Source organism: Podarcis bocagei (assembly GCF_964188305.1).
Source record: "Podarcis bocagei genome assembly, chromosome: 3".
Lineage (NCBI taxonomy): Eukaryota > Metazoa > Chordata > Lepidosauria > Squamata > Lacertidae > Podarcis > Podarcis bocagei.
Window position 1 is genome coordinate 83,367,831 of NC_138127.1, and position 17,673 is coordinate 83,385,503.

At 43.5% G+C, this 17,673-nt stretch overlaps 1 protein-coding gene across 2 annotated transcripts in view; it reads left to right on the top strand.

The window, feature by feature from the left end:
* The window catches only part of PTPN14 (protein tyrosine phosphatase non-receptor type 14), a 125,500-nt gene extending 108,838 nt beyond the window's left edge, over nt 1-16,662 (top strand). For both annotated transcript variants that reach the window (XM_081185970.1, XM_081185971.1), the window contains exons 17-19: nt 844-1,075; nt 5,229-5,392; nt 9,672-16,662. In XM_081185970.1, coding sequence (XP_081042096.1) covers nt 844-1,075; nt 5,229-5,392; nt 9,672-9,800 — 525 coding nt within the window. In that variant the 3' untranslated portion in view covers nt 9,801-16,662. The remainder of the gene's footprint in view (nt 1-843; nt 1,076-5,228; nt 5,393-9,671) is intronic.
* Nucleotides 16,663-17,673: the final 1,011 nt, after the last annotated feature.

The following is a 17,673-nucleotide window of genomic DNA, read 5'->3' on the forward strand; positions in this document are numbered from 1 at the left end:
GGAAACAGTCAAATAGGATCAGTCCCTTGCCCGCTCCCCGTTTTCCTCTGATGTCCTCACTCGGCTATTTTCTGGGAAACTATAACATGATGCCCTGAGGTGGTTGCTTGAACTTTGGGTTTGTCGTTATCCCCCACAACGAAGCGCATCTGTGATATTTTCTGTGCAGTGCTGTAAACACACACTAGAAATGCTTTGTCTGGAGCACACAGCATCGTTTGAGGCTGCATGTTGTTGTGCCGTTATTAGTCTCAACACACATTTTGGGACTGTGAACAATTATTTCGAGCCATTCTCTTACTTCCTTTACATGGGTCTTCAGATTTTGCTTGCGGCATGTACAGTCCATACAGGTGTGCCTAAGGGTATGTAATACTGTGCTTGACTTCACTTGTTCTGTAGCTGTGAAGTCTTCACTGGTTGGTGGCGCCAGCTTTATCATGGCGCCCTGAGGGAGAAGGGGTCAGTTTGCGTAGAAGTTACACTTTGCCAGGGTTTTGCCCAGTTTCCCCTGACCCTACAGCAGCTTCTGGGGTAGGAGGAAAGCATTTATGCTAGGGATCAGCAACTGGAGACTGCTGAGCCAAAACTTTCAAGGACACATTCCAGCCAGGCAAAACACCTGGGGGGTGATGAAAGGCTAGAGATGGGTGAGGCCTAGGTAGAGTTTTTAGGCCTGGAGGGCCACAACTAGCCTGCGTTCCTGAAGTTTTCCCACCCTTGCTTTAAACCACACTGGCACTGTACTTGTTTTTTAGGCATACCCATTGTTCACTGTGGTTTGTGGCTGTAAGAACAGGACCGTGCTGATTTTTTGCTTCTCCTTCTTTTGCTGTGGGACAGGAAAGAGGAAGAGCCAAGAGCCATCGCTACTGGCCGAAACTCGGCTCCAAGCACAGCTCAGCCACTTATGGGAAGTTCAAGGTGACCACCAAATTCCGCACCGATTCGGGTTGCTATGCCACAACGGGTCTCAAGGTCAAGCACCTTCTGCTAGGGCAGGAGAAAACGGTGTGGCATTTGCAGTACACCGACTGGCCGGATCACGGTTGCCCAGAAGAACAAGGCTTTCTCTGTAAGTTGTGTGTGTGTGTGTGTGTGTTTTTGAAATGTGGGTGCTTTCTTTTTGTTTTGAGTGAGGACATCAGTGAAGTTGAATTAAATATTGGAGTGGGTCCTTAGAACTATTTGCTGATGCACACACACATATGTGCACACATATATATACATATATATGGTGTGTGTCTGTGTATGTATATGTGTGTGTGTGTATATATATATATATATGTATGTAGGTTTTGGTGTCTTCGGGTGTCTTCCCGTGTAAGAGTTGGGGTGTCTAGGCGACGTTTCGACGAGGTCTCACTCGTCATCTTCAGGCTGGTGCTTTCGGCTTCTTGTTACTAGAACAGAGCAGGATCTCAGTGTTTGAGTTCCTATAAATACTGTTGAGGGGGTGTGGTGTATAGCCTCCAACGTTCTGGGCAGATAGGAAGTTCCTAGGTTAATGTGCCTTTTCTTCTTTTGTTCATTAATTACTTGAGGGATATCTTGAGTGATTACTTGAGTGATATTCTGAGTACCACTTAGGAGGGTCATTAGGTGTGGATTAGTTGCTAAAGCTTTCGTGTCTTGACCTCTTGACCTTGTGAAGAGTTTTTCTGAGAAGATGGCTGTACTGCACTTAGTTGTGCTCTGGCTTGGCTTCGTGTATAGGGGCGAGCTGTGGTTTTGTGCCCTGTGCCAGCCAGATCTGTGTAGGGATTGCAGGGGGGTGCAGCATCCGGAGGTGCCACTATGGTTTGGCTACTGGATGGTGTCTGTAATTTATCTGTGGAGAGGGTCTGGGTTTGGGTCTGGTGTGGTTGATTGGAGATGGCGTTCTGTGTGCCTCTGGTTCTAGTGTCGGTTTTTGTGGGGAGGGCTAATTTCCAGATGTCTGGCAGGCGGGACGTGTCGTCACGCTTGTTCATGTTGTGAGGGTGTTTCTCTATCTCGATGGCTTCCATGATTATTCTCTTGTGGTGATGTTCCATGTTAAAGAGCAATTTGGAATCTGCAAAATTAATTTCGTGTCCTGTTTCTTTCATGTGTTGGTAAAGAGAGGAAGTTTTTTCTTCTTTTTTGACGGCATTCTTGTGTTCTGCGATACGTGCATTTATTCGTCTGTTTGTTTGTCCAATGTACGTGGCTGGGCAGACTTTGCAGGGTATTTCATAGACCCTTTGGTTTTCTAACTGGATTTTATCTTTTGGGTTTCTGAGGATATTGGCTATTTTTTGGTTGGTGCAAAAGGCTGTTTTGATATTGTGTTTATGGAGGATTTTGCTAATTTTATCTGTAGTGCCCTTGATATAAGGAAGGAGGGCCATGCCATTGTTTTCTTCTGTGTCTTGGTTTTTGGGGGGTGTTTCTTTTTGGATTAGCTTCGTAACCCTGTTTTGCTGGTATCCGTTGGCGATTAACACATTTGAGAGATTCTGTAACTCAGTTGTCAAGTGGTCTTTGTCAGCCAGGCGTTTGGTTCTGGAGATGAGAGTCTTGGCTACGGAGTAGCCATCTTCTCAGAAAAACTCTTCACAAGGTCAAGAGGTCAAGACACGAAAGCTTTAGCAACTAATCCACACCTAATGACCCTCCTAAGTGGTACTCAGAATATCACTCAAGTAATCACTCAAGATATCCCTCAAGTAATTAATGAACAAAAGAAGAAAAGGCACATTAACCTAGGAACTTCCTATCTGCCCAGAACGTTGGAGGCTATACACCACACCCCCTCAACAGTATTTATAGGAACTCAAACACTGAGATCCTGCTCTGTTCTAGTAACAAGAAGCCGAAAGCACCAGCCTGAAGATGACGAGTGAGACCTCGTCGAAACGTCGCCTAGACACCCCAACTCTTACACGGGAAGACACCCGAAGACACCAAAACCTACATTCCTGTACCCGTGAAAATCTACGAAAGCATATATTTATATATATGCCATATAATGATACTGACATTTATTTGTTGAGCTTTAGTTGTAGGGAAGATTAATAATATAATAATTTATTTATATCCCACCCACTCTAAGTGGCTTCCAACAGAATAATAATAATAATAATATGATAAAATATCAAACATTAAAAACTTCCCTAAGCAGGGCTGTCGTCAGATGTCTTCTGAAAGTCAGATAGTTGTTTATTTCCTCAACATTTGATGGGAGGGCGTTCCACAGGGCGGGCGCCACTACTGAGAAGGCCCTCTGCCTGGTTATTATTATATTTGGATGTGTGCAGGCTGGGGAGAGGGACCGAAATTGGAACTGTATGTTAAAAAGAATATGTGAAAAACTATTAATAACAAAAAGGGAGGGAAATATTTTCTCGACTGTGTCAATAGCTTTGTTGTGGAATTGTGTCTAGGCCTTGTGTAGGAGTTCCACTTTGCCAGGGTTTTGCCTCGTTTCCCTTGACACTACTAGGGCAGGAGAAAAGCATGAATGCTAGGGATCAGCAGCTGGAGTCAGCTGAGTCTAATCTGGGGGTTGCATATCCCCATGTGCCAGCCTAGAGGCTGTGTGAAATTCCTGGAGTTTATGGCAGCAGAAGCTGCTTGCAGATCACTCCATGGAACGGGGATTGAGATGATGGCCCATTGCCCCATGCTTAAGGTGGCCTTGCGAGTAAAGTGTTTATTGAGCAGAGGAGGAGGCCATTGCTCAGTTGAAGAGGATGTGCTTTGCATGCAGAAGACCCCAGATTGATTCCCTGGCATCTCCAGGATTACCAGCTAACATAGATGGGAATCATCATGCCCAAGAGCTGTTGCTCATTTTAAGAAGAGAAGAAACTAGATTATGCCAGCACTCAGACTTTGCCTAAATCCCTAAAATAAAATTAAAAATGTGTGATGGTTGCACAAATGTCTTCTCCTTATGTCGTTACAACAAAGACTCTGATGGCACCCCTGCATTTATTTGCAAACTTTGAAAATCATCAGAATTTGGGGGGAAACGATAGTGATGATGAACAGCATGAAAACGACAGCAAAATTACGTTCATGAAACAAGCACACAATGCATCACAAATGAGTAGATCATGTTAATACATAAACATAGGCAGAGCCCCCATCAGGGAAAACATGGGTGACAGATAAATGAGCAGGCCCATGAATGCTAATACTGTAGGTACCCGCCTGATGTTCATTGGGAGTGCGTTCCAAGGGGCAGGTGCCACCACTATAGAGGCCCTGCTCTTAGCTGATGAACCTTGGAAGCCTAAGGCCCAACGCAACATGTCTCTTCTTTAAAGGTTGGGTTCATGTAGACCACAGAGCCTTTAGGTTTTGTTAAAGACAGTAGCCCTCTTCACTCCTAAATACGTCTGTGTTTAGTAAGCATGTGAGTTAGTGGTGGGATTGATGGGGCTGAGCATGCTAGCTCTGTCTCACACACACTCACACCCTGGTTGGCTTCCACAAATTGAAGGATGACTGTAGCAGGGAGCCTCTTGTACTGCAGATTCCATCTCCAGGCTGCCACTTGTGGAGGGTGATAGTATTAGCCGTGAAGCTGGCTAGACCTTTCCTATGTCTACTTAACTAAGGAGGGATTTTTGGGGGGTGACTTTCAGTGACATATAACCCGCGTTAAGAGGACTATCTGTTACCACGCAAGGCAACTGTTTTCTTTCCTTCTTTGTTACCCTACACGGGGCTTTCTCTGTGTAGGAAAATTTGTGCATGAAACAGGCCTGCTTGAGAGAGAGTCAGCAGGCATGTTTGAAATTCAGAGACATTCTGCAAGGTAAGGAGAGGGCCAGATGGATGCTCCCTGCCCATTAGATACTGGCTCTGACAGGCATTTGTTTCAAGGGGACCTTGCTGCTGTTCTGATCCCAGCCTGTTAATAGCAGGAATTGCTGTAAGTAATGTCTACAGTCATCTGCTTAAGGGACTTGGGGATTTGCAGAGGGGGAAAGAGAGAGAGTGTGTTATTTTTTCTTTTTTAAAAAAGAGCTGTTTAATTTAAAGGACCGAAGTCCCAAGTAGTAATTGACACCCTGCTGCTTCTTGCTTAACTCTGTGCTGTTTGCTGTCCAGAGGCCAAATAATTAGTGTCTTCTAAGAATGGTAAATTATCATAATTTAAAAGGAAGCTTGCTCCTCCATGCATTCGTCCTCTTTTTATGTGAAGCTGGGTAGCATTTCAGGAATGTGATTTCTGTTTTATTCCCGCCACGCAGCCTATTTGGAAGAGATCCAATCGGTGCGACGCCACACCAACAGTGTCCTGGACAGCAGCAACAACTGCAACCCCCCAATTGTCGTTCACTGCAGCGCCGGCGTGGGAAGGACGGGGGTCGTCATTTTGACGGAGCTCATGATTGGCTGCTTGGAGCACAACGAGGTGAGCAAACGTGTCTTTCAGAAGGCGGGCCTCTTCTTGCTTAAATACAGGTGTGTTCCTGCAAGCCCTGCTGCAAAACACAAAAGTATGTGGGGAGGAGGTCCACAAATTCCAGAGGGTTAACCAGGTCTCAACAAATTCCAGAGGGTTAAGTCTCAACAAACACCCAAAAGCCTGGCGGAAGCTTTTGGAAATTGCTTCAGCAGATGCCCAAAGTGGTTGTCAGGTGGTGTGAAAAAATGGAGCGGTGCAAGAAGTAGTCTGTTGACAGTTCTTTGCAAAGCTTAAGGTAAGCAAAACGTCCGTTCACAACACCTTTCCAAACTATTATGTGATTCCCTTTAGATAGGTTTTATAACCTGACCCTAAGACTGGTAAGCAAGATTCATTCCTTTCTTTCAAGTAAGAACTGCGCTCTTAGTGCTGCTTCCTCTACACACCCACCCCCTTTAAGGTACTTTTTTCAGGAACAAAATGGCCAACCAAGGTAATTGGATATGGGCTGGCAAAATGAAAAACACATTTTTGCAATACTGAGTGCAAAAAAGAAAATGTTTTCATTTAGAGAGTTGCAATAAGTATGCCATGACGTATAAAATATTTCTCCCAGATCACTAAACATTAAGGAAGCTTGACTTGGAAAACAAGGATGTAGCAACTGATTTGTTTTTGCATCAGGTAGCAGGGGAAAGAGAAATATGGCAGATGCTCAGTTATTGGGTTGGGCTGTGCAAGTCCCAACTGGTCTGCATTCCCTGCCCCCATGCCTAGGCAAAGCTAAGTTCTAACTGGCTTAGCAAAGCAATTAGATCATGAGCTGTTTATCAGATTCTGCACAGCAGCATTCTTTAGTAAGAGTGTGCAAGTATAGCAAATTTCAGAATAGAGAGCTGGCATTCTTAACCTGCATCTGCCTGAATGAGGTGCCTCAAATGGATTGCTCCATCAGGAAACCTGGTCAATGTGGTCCTATTCGGGCTTTGCATTCTGGTTGGTGCTGTCTACCTGGTTCTAGACTTGGGTATGTGTACCCCACTCTCATTCTTTTCAGGGAGAAAGTAATACATGAACTGGACTGTACTATTTTTTAAAAAAATAATAATTGCCCTCATTAGTACATTAGTCCATGTAACAAGATCTCCTTTATTTAAATTTTCCTTTATCTAATTTTTTATATCCCAGCCTCCTAACCTAAAAGACACTACTCAGGGCAGCTAACTACATGAAAAATTGCCATTCCTGAAAACAATACGAAACAATTCCAGAGAAACCGAGAGACCAGGTGGCGGTTTAAACAAAACACCCTAAGAACATTGTCTGCCTCTATTGCTGACCATTCGCCATAATAAACATTGATTGATTGATTGAACATTGTCTGCCTCATAAAATAAATGCCTGCTACAATAAAAAGGCTTTCAGTTATTGACAGCTGCAAAAATAAGTATTGCAAAGAACTGGAAATAGAATGGCACCCCAGGATTGGCAGATTAGCTTGATTAAAATACAAACCATCGTAATAATGACCAAACATGTTACAGAAGAACCAAGTAAGTTTATAGAAAGAGGGTCTCTTGTTTGCAATGCCTTGGAATGATAAATACCAGAACAATATTCAACCGTACAATGCTTTTGCTTTATTGTAAATATATAGCTCATGAGCAGATTGCAAACTTATATAAAAGCTGTACAAATCAATATTACTGGCAAAAATGAGTGAGGGAAGGAGCTAGCAACCTTCACAGGGCAAGGTGTTCCATAATCTGGGTGCAGCCGCTAAGAATATGCTCTTTCTTGTCCTAGACTGTTGTGATTTCACTGTAGCTGAAACACCAGGTCATGGTGGCAGTGCTGGGCACGATCTCTGCCTGAGGCCTTTGGAGAGCAACAGACAGTTCTAGCCAGCTGTCTGCCTCAGTATAATGCTGGTTTCATCAGCTTATTTGGGTAGCTGGGGAACTGCTGACCCCCCAAAATCTAGTACAGGCCAGATGATTAATTCATGGAAGATAAGGCTGAGTGGCTACTGGCCACGATGGTTGTGTTCCCCTTCCATTGTAGAAGCACTATGCCTCTGAATATTGGTTGCTAGGAATCACAGACGGGGAGAGTGCTGTTGCCTCAGAATCCTACTTGCAGATTTCCATAGGCATCTGGTTGGTCACTGCTGGTCTCGATGGGCCTTTGGCCTAATCGAGAAGGGCTCTCTGTATGGTCTTTCTCCTCACGGCGAGGGAGAGGAATGCATGAGAAGCGGAGATTACTACCAGCTTGAGAACTTCCCAAAGTGCATCTTTTGAACAAGCCCTGTGATGCAAGATGCAATTATTTATTTAGAGCATTTGTACCTCGCTCTTCAGCCAGAAAGGCTCCCAGAGCGGCCTGCATGAAATCAAAACAAAGTCCTCTTATTTCCGTGGCAAGGGAGCTAAAGAGGCTCTTGCCACATTGGCATGTACTGTGCCAGTCTTCCCCAACCTGGTTTCCTGTTTTGGATCACAAACTCCAAGCCGGCTGGGGCTGATGGGAGTCTGCAGTCCGCAAACATCTGTAGGGAACCAGCTTGGGAAAGCCGCTTTTTGTGTGGAAAGGGAAGTTTCAGAAATGAGGTTGTCTGTACACTGGAAAGGAATGTGGTTTGGTGAATGAAACTGGTGTGAAATCCTGAGGTTAGTTTAGAGGGAAAGGACAGAAGGCATTTGTTCTCAGGGTTGTCGGAACACGCCTGGGAGGCACACGCAGCCCCCGGAATGAGACAGACCTCTCTGGGCGTCTTCCTTATGAAGCGCAGCCCGGGACGATCACAAATCAGTCCCAGTGCGCACCAGCGAGACATGTCTGAAGACATGTGCACACTCAATTAGCAGAGTATAGCAGAAACAACCGTGGAGCAGGAGTGGAGCATTCTAAGTGATTTATTAAGCAAAATATACAGGACAAGAGACACGGGGGGCACTGTGGGTTTACCACAGAGCCTAGGACTTGCAGATCAGAAGGTCGGCGGTTCGAATCCCCATGACGGAGTGAGCTCCCGTTGCTCAGTCCCTGCTCCTGCCAACCTAGCAGTTTGAAAACGTGTCAAAGTGCAAGTAGATAAATAGGTACCGCTCTGGCGGGAAGGTAAACGGCGTTTCCCTGTGCTGCTCTGGTTCGCCAGAAGCGGCTTAGTCATGCTGGCCACATGACCCGGAAGCCGGCTCCCTTGGCCAGTAAAGCGAGATGAGCGCCGCAACCCCAGAGTCGGCCACAACTGGACCTAATGGTCAGGGGTCCCTTTACCTTTACCTTATATACAGGACAAAGCAATCATGGCATTCTCTCACTTCTTCTCCAAGAGAGAGAGAGAATGAAAAGTACAATAGTACAGTACAGCAGAAGAGAGATAAGACTGACTTCCGTTCTCACACTTTCCAAGCCTAGAAAGTAAACACTGACATGTGATGTAACAATCACACATCCAGCAACAGAGGAGTGAAATTCTAACAGGGTGACTCTTCCAGTCAAAAAGGTAATGGCAGAGTTGAAGAAGGCCATTGGTGAGATAAAGTGATGAGGTGAGAAGTGTACTAATTCTACAAAGGTGGGGAAAGCCTGGCTGGTGGGTCAAGAGATTCGCCAGTCCCCTAATGACTGTAGTGACTAGGTGAGTGAGGGGAGACTGTTGAGCCATTGATCCAGAGCGAGCAATTCTCTCAGGTGAGGAGCTTGCGGCCTGGAAGAAAGAGCTGGCTGTTGCTCAGTGACAGATGTCCTTTGATTTCCCAACCTCTTTTCTAGGAAGTCATTACTGTTCTCTTTTTCTCATATGAAGACAATAATAAATGCTTTTAATGGCCGCTCCATCTGCAGTTTGCTCTAATTTTGCCATCTTATCTATCTCCACTCTGTTTTCTGCAATTTCGTTCACCATACCAGTTTTGATAGCTACTGAGAAGGGCTGGGCGATGTCTGGTTTTCAACATCGTGATCTATCACCAGCTAAACATAGCTCTATACTGATATATCACGATGTCTGAAATAAGGATGGAACTATGTAGAAGCAAACGGGGTGATGTCCTGGCAACCTCTGCTGCTTTAGGGTTCTAAAACGGATACATCTTTTACTTACCTTTAACATGTTATTAACATTTGCTATTTTAATGTACGGAGCAACAGGGGTGGCAGGAATCATGAGGGAAGCGATGGCCAGCTTCACGGTTTCTCCCACGTCACATTTTTTTTTACATATTTATATTTGTACATGTACATATTTTTACATATTTATATTCCTTCGATTTTGCAGAGAGTGGATGTTCCAGTGATGCTGCAACACCTGAGGGAGCAAAGGATGTTCATGATCCAAACCATCGCTCAGTATAAATTTGTCTATCAAGTCCTCATCCTCTTCCTTCAAAACTCTAGACTCATTTAACAGCCTCAGAAGAGACCCAGCTGTTTTCCCATACATGCAGCCTTCTGGATCTGGCTGAGAATCCCTCCCTCCATGTTGTTGTGGGGGGCGGGGCGTGTTCTTTTGGCAGTATTTTGTGACGAATACGCAAAATTGACAGTAGGGAGACCTTGTTCTTCCTACAAATTATTTTATACGAGATAATTTATTATTATTATTTTTCCTCGCAATGATGTGTGAATGTTCTTAATTTGTGAAACACGTTATGACTTTGGAATTCTGGAAACACATTTCATATGGCTGACCTTCTTTTTACAACCTGACAGTTCCTATCTGACAGCGTTCTCTCGACTTTTGCGTTTCTGTACGACCTGGTAGGCTGTTTTTATTCTTCAATTTGGAGGGATGCAACCTATTTTCAGGGCATAGAAGAGGTGACTCACATTAAAAAATAATGGATTTTGTCCGAATCTAAAAGCAAGTATCTTTTCCTATACAGGCAACTCCCAATTTACGCAGGGGTTACATTCCAACGCACCGCACATATAAATGAAATCATGTATTTTGAAACACCATTGAAGAGGCTGCAAACACCCCATTCAGCCCCCACCTTATTCTGCCCTCTTTTGTGACAATATTGTGATGTTTTCGAGTCTCTTCTGCGTTCAGTGTGATGCATGTGTGTGTGCAGTCGCACACATATCAGATGCGCCTAAAACAGATGTTGCTCTGTGTGGTGATGCATGCAGCGTTTTACAGGGAAACAGCCTAGTTTTCCAGTTGACTCTTAACATCCAGGTGAGCAGCATTGGGCAGGAATGCTCATAATGTCTTGGTGATGGTTGAAAGCAATACTTCTGTATGTGTAGCCACAAAAAAAAGCTCAAATGGTTTAAATAGAATCTGTCATTGACATTATCCTCTAACACCCCAGACGCACTTCTCTTCCTTTTTCTCCCATAAATGGTATTGAATCCTGGCTCAGGAAAACGATTTCACTTGACTGAGCAAAGGATCTTGTGAGTAGAAATGGATCACCTGGTCCTGTTTCTGGTTGTGTGTCAGTTTGTCACATGTTTTGGCTATCAGTCACATTCCACCTTGTTTTCACATTAAATCTGATTTTTATTTTTTATTTTTTTTAGAAAAGTAAAACTCTGTACGAAAACTCGTATTTAAATACAAATCTAAATACGTATTCTAAATGTGTATTTAACTGCATATCTTATCGCAGAAGAAATGTACGGGTTTCTAAATGTATTTTACTGTAAAATGCAGATTTCTTTTTTTTAAACAGACAAACTTTTGGTACTTTAGCGTGTAGCAAAATTTGGGAAAGTGCAAAACCTGAAGAGTGATGATTTTCCATTCCATGCCTTTGTCCCCGGAAAATGAGAATGGGGTTTGTTTGCTTAAAAAAAATGCAGACAGGGCAAAATCCACCCCCACCCAGCCCTATCAGTGAGTTTATGGAACATTTGGGATTGAAACCAGAACTGATTTTGTGTGAAAACAGTATGTGGATTTAATTCTGGTAATGATCACAAATTCCTTGGCTGAGCACATCCTCAGAGGCTCCCTTCTCTTTAATTCTTAGTCTTTGTCTTCCCACTTTTTTCTCCCCTTAGTGGACATCAGAGTTCTAGTACAAAAGAAAGTTGGAAGCCTGCTCAGGCCTTGTTCAGGGAACCAGCCACTGGGAAGTTCTTCTGTGCAGGCCCAAGAGATTTCACAGCTCCCACTCATTTCAACAGACCTCGTGGGTACCATAAATATCCACTCTCTGATTCCTAGAGTACATTTTTATGGTAAAGAAATACTTTCGAACATCAGAAGCCGCCTTGTCTTTTGAGTCAGACCTGTGCCCTCCTAGTCTAGACTGGCAGTGGCTGTCCGATGGCCATTCAACTGGGAAACCTGATGATTGGCCGTGGAATTGTTTGCAGGAAGAGGGTGCTTTCCACTTCTAAGCTGTGCATGGCCCTCCAGTGATGCATCTATGATGTTCTGTCCGTGGTTCTTTGGCCTTCTGTTTGTTTGTTTGTTTGTTTCTTTGCATGCTGTCAATTTCAGGCAATAGTGCTTAAGCAGCTATTGCTAAGGTTGGCAGGCAGCTGGTACCCTTCTTCCCCAAGAGCAACATTGGATGTAACAAAAGAAAGCAGGGACAAATCCCAGTTTTTATTCATCTAATCAGTCGTATGCATTTTAATTTCATTTGTTGAGTGTGAATAAAAAACACTGGGTGGAACTCGATGTTGCGCAAAGGTGACAGTTCCGTCAGTTCAGACATTACTGTATTAAATCTCCCTTCTCCTCTGCCAGCACTGGGGGTTCTCCCAGTCTTCCCAAGCAGATGTGGGAAGGCATGAGGGGTGTTGTGTGGGGAGGACAAAGAATGGGGGGGGGAGTCCAATTGCACTACAGAACTCACTGTGCTGGGTTCTACTTAGCTCAGTGTTTCTCAACCTGTGGGTACCCAGATGTTGTTGGACTACAACTCCCATCATTCCTAGCCAGCATGACCAGTGGTCAGGGAAGATGGGAGTTGTACTCCAACAACATCTGGGGATCCACAGGTTGAGAACCGCTGATTAGCTGAAGCCAGCCCTCAATTTCTGAAGCAAAGAGCATTAGAAATGAGTTCCCTTTATGTTTAGGTAATGGACACAAACATCATAGCAGAGCTCATCTTAGAACAGGCATTCTCTTCTGTGTAAGAGAAAAGGAGAAATGTGCATTTTAAGATGGTGATGGCTTCCTATCTGTACCCTTTTATAAGTACTGGTACATAATCAAGCTGCACACTTTGACCTTTAGAGCAAATCTATGAAGGGAGGTGGAGGAATACATCATGGAGGGAGTTCCATTGTTCTCCCCCACCCACTTTTTATTTGTTAGGCTTTTCCTCTTCCATTGGAAGAAATGAGAGGTTTTTGTTATTTTAATCCCATGGAAATCCAGTGGGAGGGCAAATAACTCCATTCGTGTAGTCTCTCTCCCTTCCCCCATGCTCCAATTCTGGGGTCCAATTTCGGCAATGACGGGGCTTTGAATCTACTAGATCCGGATCTGCCACTGATGTGACCTTCTTTTTAACCCTTTCACCCTTGAGACACCAATGACATTTCAGTGCCACCAATGACATTCATTCAGTGCCAGGAGGCCTGTAGCCACAGACTTCCATTTCAGATTGCAGAGAGGCACAGTTTCCAGTGGGACTCCCAACTGCCCTTCTTGGGAGCTTAGGAGTTCTCCCTGAAAGTGATGTTTTTAATTGACGAATCAATCAGACTTTATACCTCCTAATGAAATGGTAGACCACATTGAGATACTCCAAGTTGCCCCCAAAATGAGTAAGTGAAGAAAGCACAGGGAAAGCCTCTTGCTAATGCACCTTTAGAAATTCTGCTGCTTCCTTAGTTAACTCCAATTTTCAGTCCAGCATCTCCTTGCCGATGCCAACATATCTCTTGTTAAATTAGCTGCAACCATTTAAAGTCTTTTAGTGGCATCTGCATGATAATTGCACAGAGACGCTTTGTATCTGGGAAGCCGGCCAAGGAATAAACCTTGAAGCAAAGTGTATTAAATTAGTTATCTCATTATAGCTTTTTGAATAATTTCCTAATGATGAATTAAGTTTGAACCCAGAGCTGTCAAGTCCCATTGCTCCATTTGGCCTGACAGGTAGGGAGTAAGATGGGGGAAATCAACCACTCTGAGGTCTGATTACGACGAGATCTGGGTTGGAATGGGTATATTCTTGGCTTTTCTGGAAGTGCACAAACAAAAAAAGAGCCATATTTAATAAGCAGGCATAATGGATGCTAAAAGGGAGAAGTCGATGCAAAGCCGCCAAGGCTTTTTGTCACAGTGCACACTTCTTGCACACAAAATTACAAGGGAAAGCCTCCTGCAATGAGCGAACAATGCTCACCAGCGAGCCAAATAGTTGCTAACATAATAAGCAACAATTTTCATGCTATTCCTAAAATGGCTGATGGTGTTCAAAGTGACTTTCCTTCTTTTTTAATTAAAACGCCTGTTAAATTTAGTGTGATTTTTCGCAGTAGATTTGACCTTGACAACTTTCTTAACATCTTACTCAAAACAAGAGATCCTTGCATAACTTCAGTTATTCCTCTCTACCCTTAATTATAACACTCACCAGTATATCAATACTGGTGTCGTCCGTTCCACCCCCCACCCACCCCCCCACCCCGGTTTTAGTAGGGTCACTTGACAAAAGTAAAACTTAAGGTTGTGATTTCAATGAAGTGCTTTCTCAAAACCCAAGTTCCTTCTCGGATCGCATTCAAGTTTGGGACTGAATTTGCCCCAGAATAAATGAGAGCAGGACTTTTAAGAGAGTTGCTTTCCATTACTTTGCCATAGTTTTATTATGCAGCCCTTTGGCTTTTTTTTCTTTTATTAATACAAGTCTCTGCTTAGTAGTCCGTAATCCAGATAAAGTTAGTTGAAAAGCCACATGCCTATTCAAGAATGGGTCCTGTGAGGGGCCCATTTGCTGAAAGAAGCAAGATTTGTTGAGGAAGCTGGGTTGTGTCCCAAGGGTTCATTTAACTTGGGAGATTAATATAAACTGTTATTAACCAGGTATCTGCATACAAAGAAAAGTGATGTTTATAGGAACCCCATTTCTGCAGAAAATTAATGCTTTACTAAATTGCCCTACCTGACATTTGACCTGTGCACCCAAACTCCATGACCTTTCTGGCTTTGTTGGATGGCCAGTACTTCGTTAACTTTTAGGAGAGTCTTGGGTTTTTTAAAATGTATTTTTATTAAAGATTTAGGAGAATCTTGTTGACAGTTTAAGCGTGTGTAAGATGGCAGCAGTAGTTTTATGCCCTTCCCTGGGCAAATCCAAACTGGCCATGATGATTCTTGCTTTAGTGATATCTAGGTCACGACTGTCACACCTGTCATATTATTATTGGGGATTACAGCTAGTCCAGACGTCGAGCAAAACCATAGTGAGCTTATGATGCTGATGCTGAAACACCTATGTTGTTTTCCTGGCCCAAAGCAAAGTGCTGGTGATGGCCTCTTAAGCCCTAAATTATTGAAGCATTGCTTTCTTTTATATGGATCTCCTCACAGTTTAAAACCTTCCTGAAAAGGCCTCCTCTGGCTTCCTCCACTAGGTGCACTGTAAGAACATTCTTCTTCCATATGAACCTTCTCGGAAACATAGATATTTGGTTCCTATTTTATGAACATTCCTGCTTTCTAATGTTGAATGGGTAGCTATTGTAGATGGGGGCCTTTTTATCTGGTTGTCCCCAGATTACGGAAGCACTGCTCAGGGACATATTCCAGGCATCATCATTGCTATCTTCCGGTACTAGGTGAAATCTCCCTTGTACATCCTAGCTTTATGTGAACTTCTGCATCATGGAGCCTTGTGTATCTGCAGAGGCTCCCAGAGCATTTGAGAACCTTGGAAGATCACACAAGGTGCTGGGAGGTGTTTCACAGCCCCAGGAGAAGGCCAATGGGTAGACAAACTAAGGCCCAGGGGCCGGATCTGGCCCAATCGCCTTCTCAGTCCAGCCCGTGGACAGTCCAGGAATCAGCATGTTTTTACACGAGTAGAATGTGTCCTTTTATTTAAAATGCAGCTCTGGGTTATTTGTGGGGCATAGGAGTTTGTTCATATTCCCCCCTAAAAAATATAGTCTGGCCCCCCACAAGGTCTGAGGGACAGTGGACCGGCCCCCTGCTGAAAACGTTTGCTGACCCCTGGCTTAGGCCATTTCTCTGCAACTCCTCTCTACCTATGTTGCATCTGAGGGCAAGAACACCTGAAGAGGACTAATGTCAGTTGGTTGAATTTTTTAGACTGGTCATGGCTTACCTATCTGTATTTAACCGCTTTTGTTGCCTGCCTTACAGATGTTTTTATAGTTGTATGCTGCAGATTTTTGCAAAGTGGCTTAAATGCCATGGTAGGGCACGCACAGAAGATAAAATAAGAAACACTTTTTATGAACCCTGGTTCCATTAACAGTTTCAGAATCTAAATTCCCCCCTTCCCCCAAAACATAACGTCTGGAAATTAATTCATCGCAGCCCCCGTTCTTCTAAAACTCTTGTTTTTCTGCTGCTATCTGCTGCTGCCTTTAAAGGCATTAATAAAAAAAAATAGAAGCTGTAAGGAACTAAAATTAGCCTGTTGGGATCACCTCTGATGGGAACGTTCTCTCTCTTTGTGTAAACAGGAGTATCTGTTTTACAGAACGGTTGCATGTGCATTATTTCTGTATTGCACCTGTATAATCATATCTGACTTGTGTTATACAGACTAACACACTAAATCAATTTTACATCACTGGATTGTTGTTAGTCTGGTTTTACTGCAGTATTTTTATGTATCACCAGGGATTTTCTTTGTTGAGTCCAGAGCCATTATGAGAAAGACTTACGTTCTTCTGTATGTATAAATTTTGTAAACAATTGAGTTCAACTATTTTTATCTCCATTAATCCGGTATGACTGCCAGACACCTTTTTGTACTATTGAAAGTCTGTTTTTAAATAAAAGAAATCTATGCATGCATGCTATTTTGTACCCTCATGTATATTCATATCAGAACATAAGCTTATGCTTGTCGGTTTTGTTTTGTATGGAACCGATTGACTTTTGACAGTATTTTTGCACTTTTTTTCCTTTTCCTTCCTGTTTTTATAAAGTTTTCTTCAGCATTAATAATTGCAATATTTTTTTTTACTCCTTACACTACCTTTGTGTAAATACCTGCCTTTTGCAGCGAAAGAAAGTTTTGCCTCAAGCTTTTGTTTTGTAAGAGACTATGCTTAGCCTTCATATTATGCAATAAAACTTTCTGCCCTCAAAATTCTAGTGGTCATCTTATTGATTTGAAGACAGCGGATGGGATATATTTATTGAACATTGTAACTTCCCTCATTATAGAGTAGGACTGTGTCCATCTCTACCAGCCAGCATAATATATGACTGCAAAAAATGGGAGGGTTGCTAGGCACCTGTGAAAGAAGGGATGTGTTACAGCATTTTCTGTGACGGGGAATGATCTCAATTTAAATGCCTGGTCTGATACTTTGGTGCAAAGCAAGACCATGTATCTCCCAACATTCTTGATGGAATAGGCCATGGGTAGGCAAACTAAGGCCTGGGGGCCGGATCGGGCCCAATCACCTTCTCAATCCGGCCCGCGGACGGTCCGGGAATCAGCATGTTTTTGTTAGGATATTTCCGTTCCACCTTAAAAGGGAGCAGGCTTTGTGAGTCACAGAGTCTGCGCATTTCCTGTTCACAGGATGTTTATGTTTCCTATTGCTTTCATTCTCTCTCTGTGTCTGGAGACACTGAAGCAGGCAGTCATATTTTTCTTTGTTCTGATCAACGCTGAATAAAACTTGTAAATAATGCTCTCCTGCGTGCAACTTCTGCTGTGAATTATCTGCTGATAGAGTGTGCATGAGCTCCGGAATGTGGCAAGCTATTTCTGGAAACTCGTGTCGCTAATTGCTGATACTGTATCTACGGGAGATCGATGGATCGTCCGGCAGCCGGCTTGGGGGCCATGATGGACTTTGTCTCCCTGGCAGTATCCCAACAGTTTTTACATGAGTAGAATGTGCCCATTTATTTAAAATGCATATCTGGGTTATTTGTGGGGCATAGGAATTCATTCATTATTTATTTTTTTCAAGATATAGTCCGGCCCCCACAAGGTCTGAGGGACAGTGGACCAGCCCCCTGCTGAAAAAGTTTGCTGACCCCTGGATTAGGCAATATTACCCAGGTGACACCGCAATGCCACAGTGCTTGCAGGATGATAAATGAGTGCAGTGAATTTTGCACAATAAATTTGCATGCTGGGAGG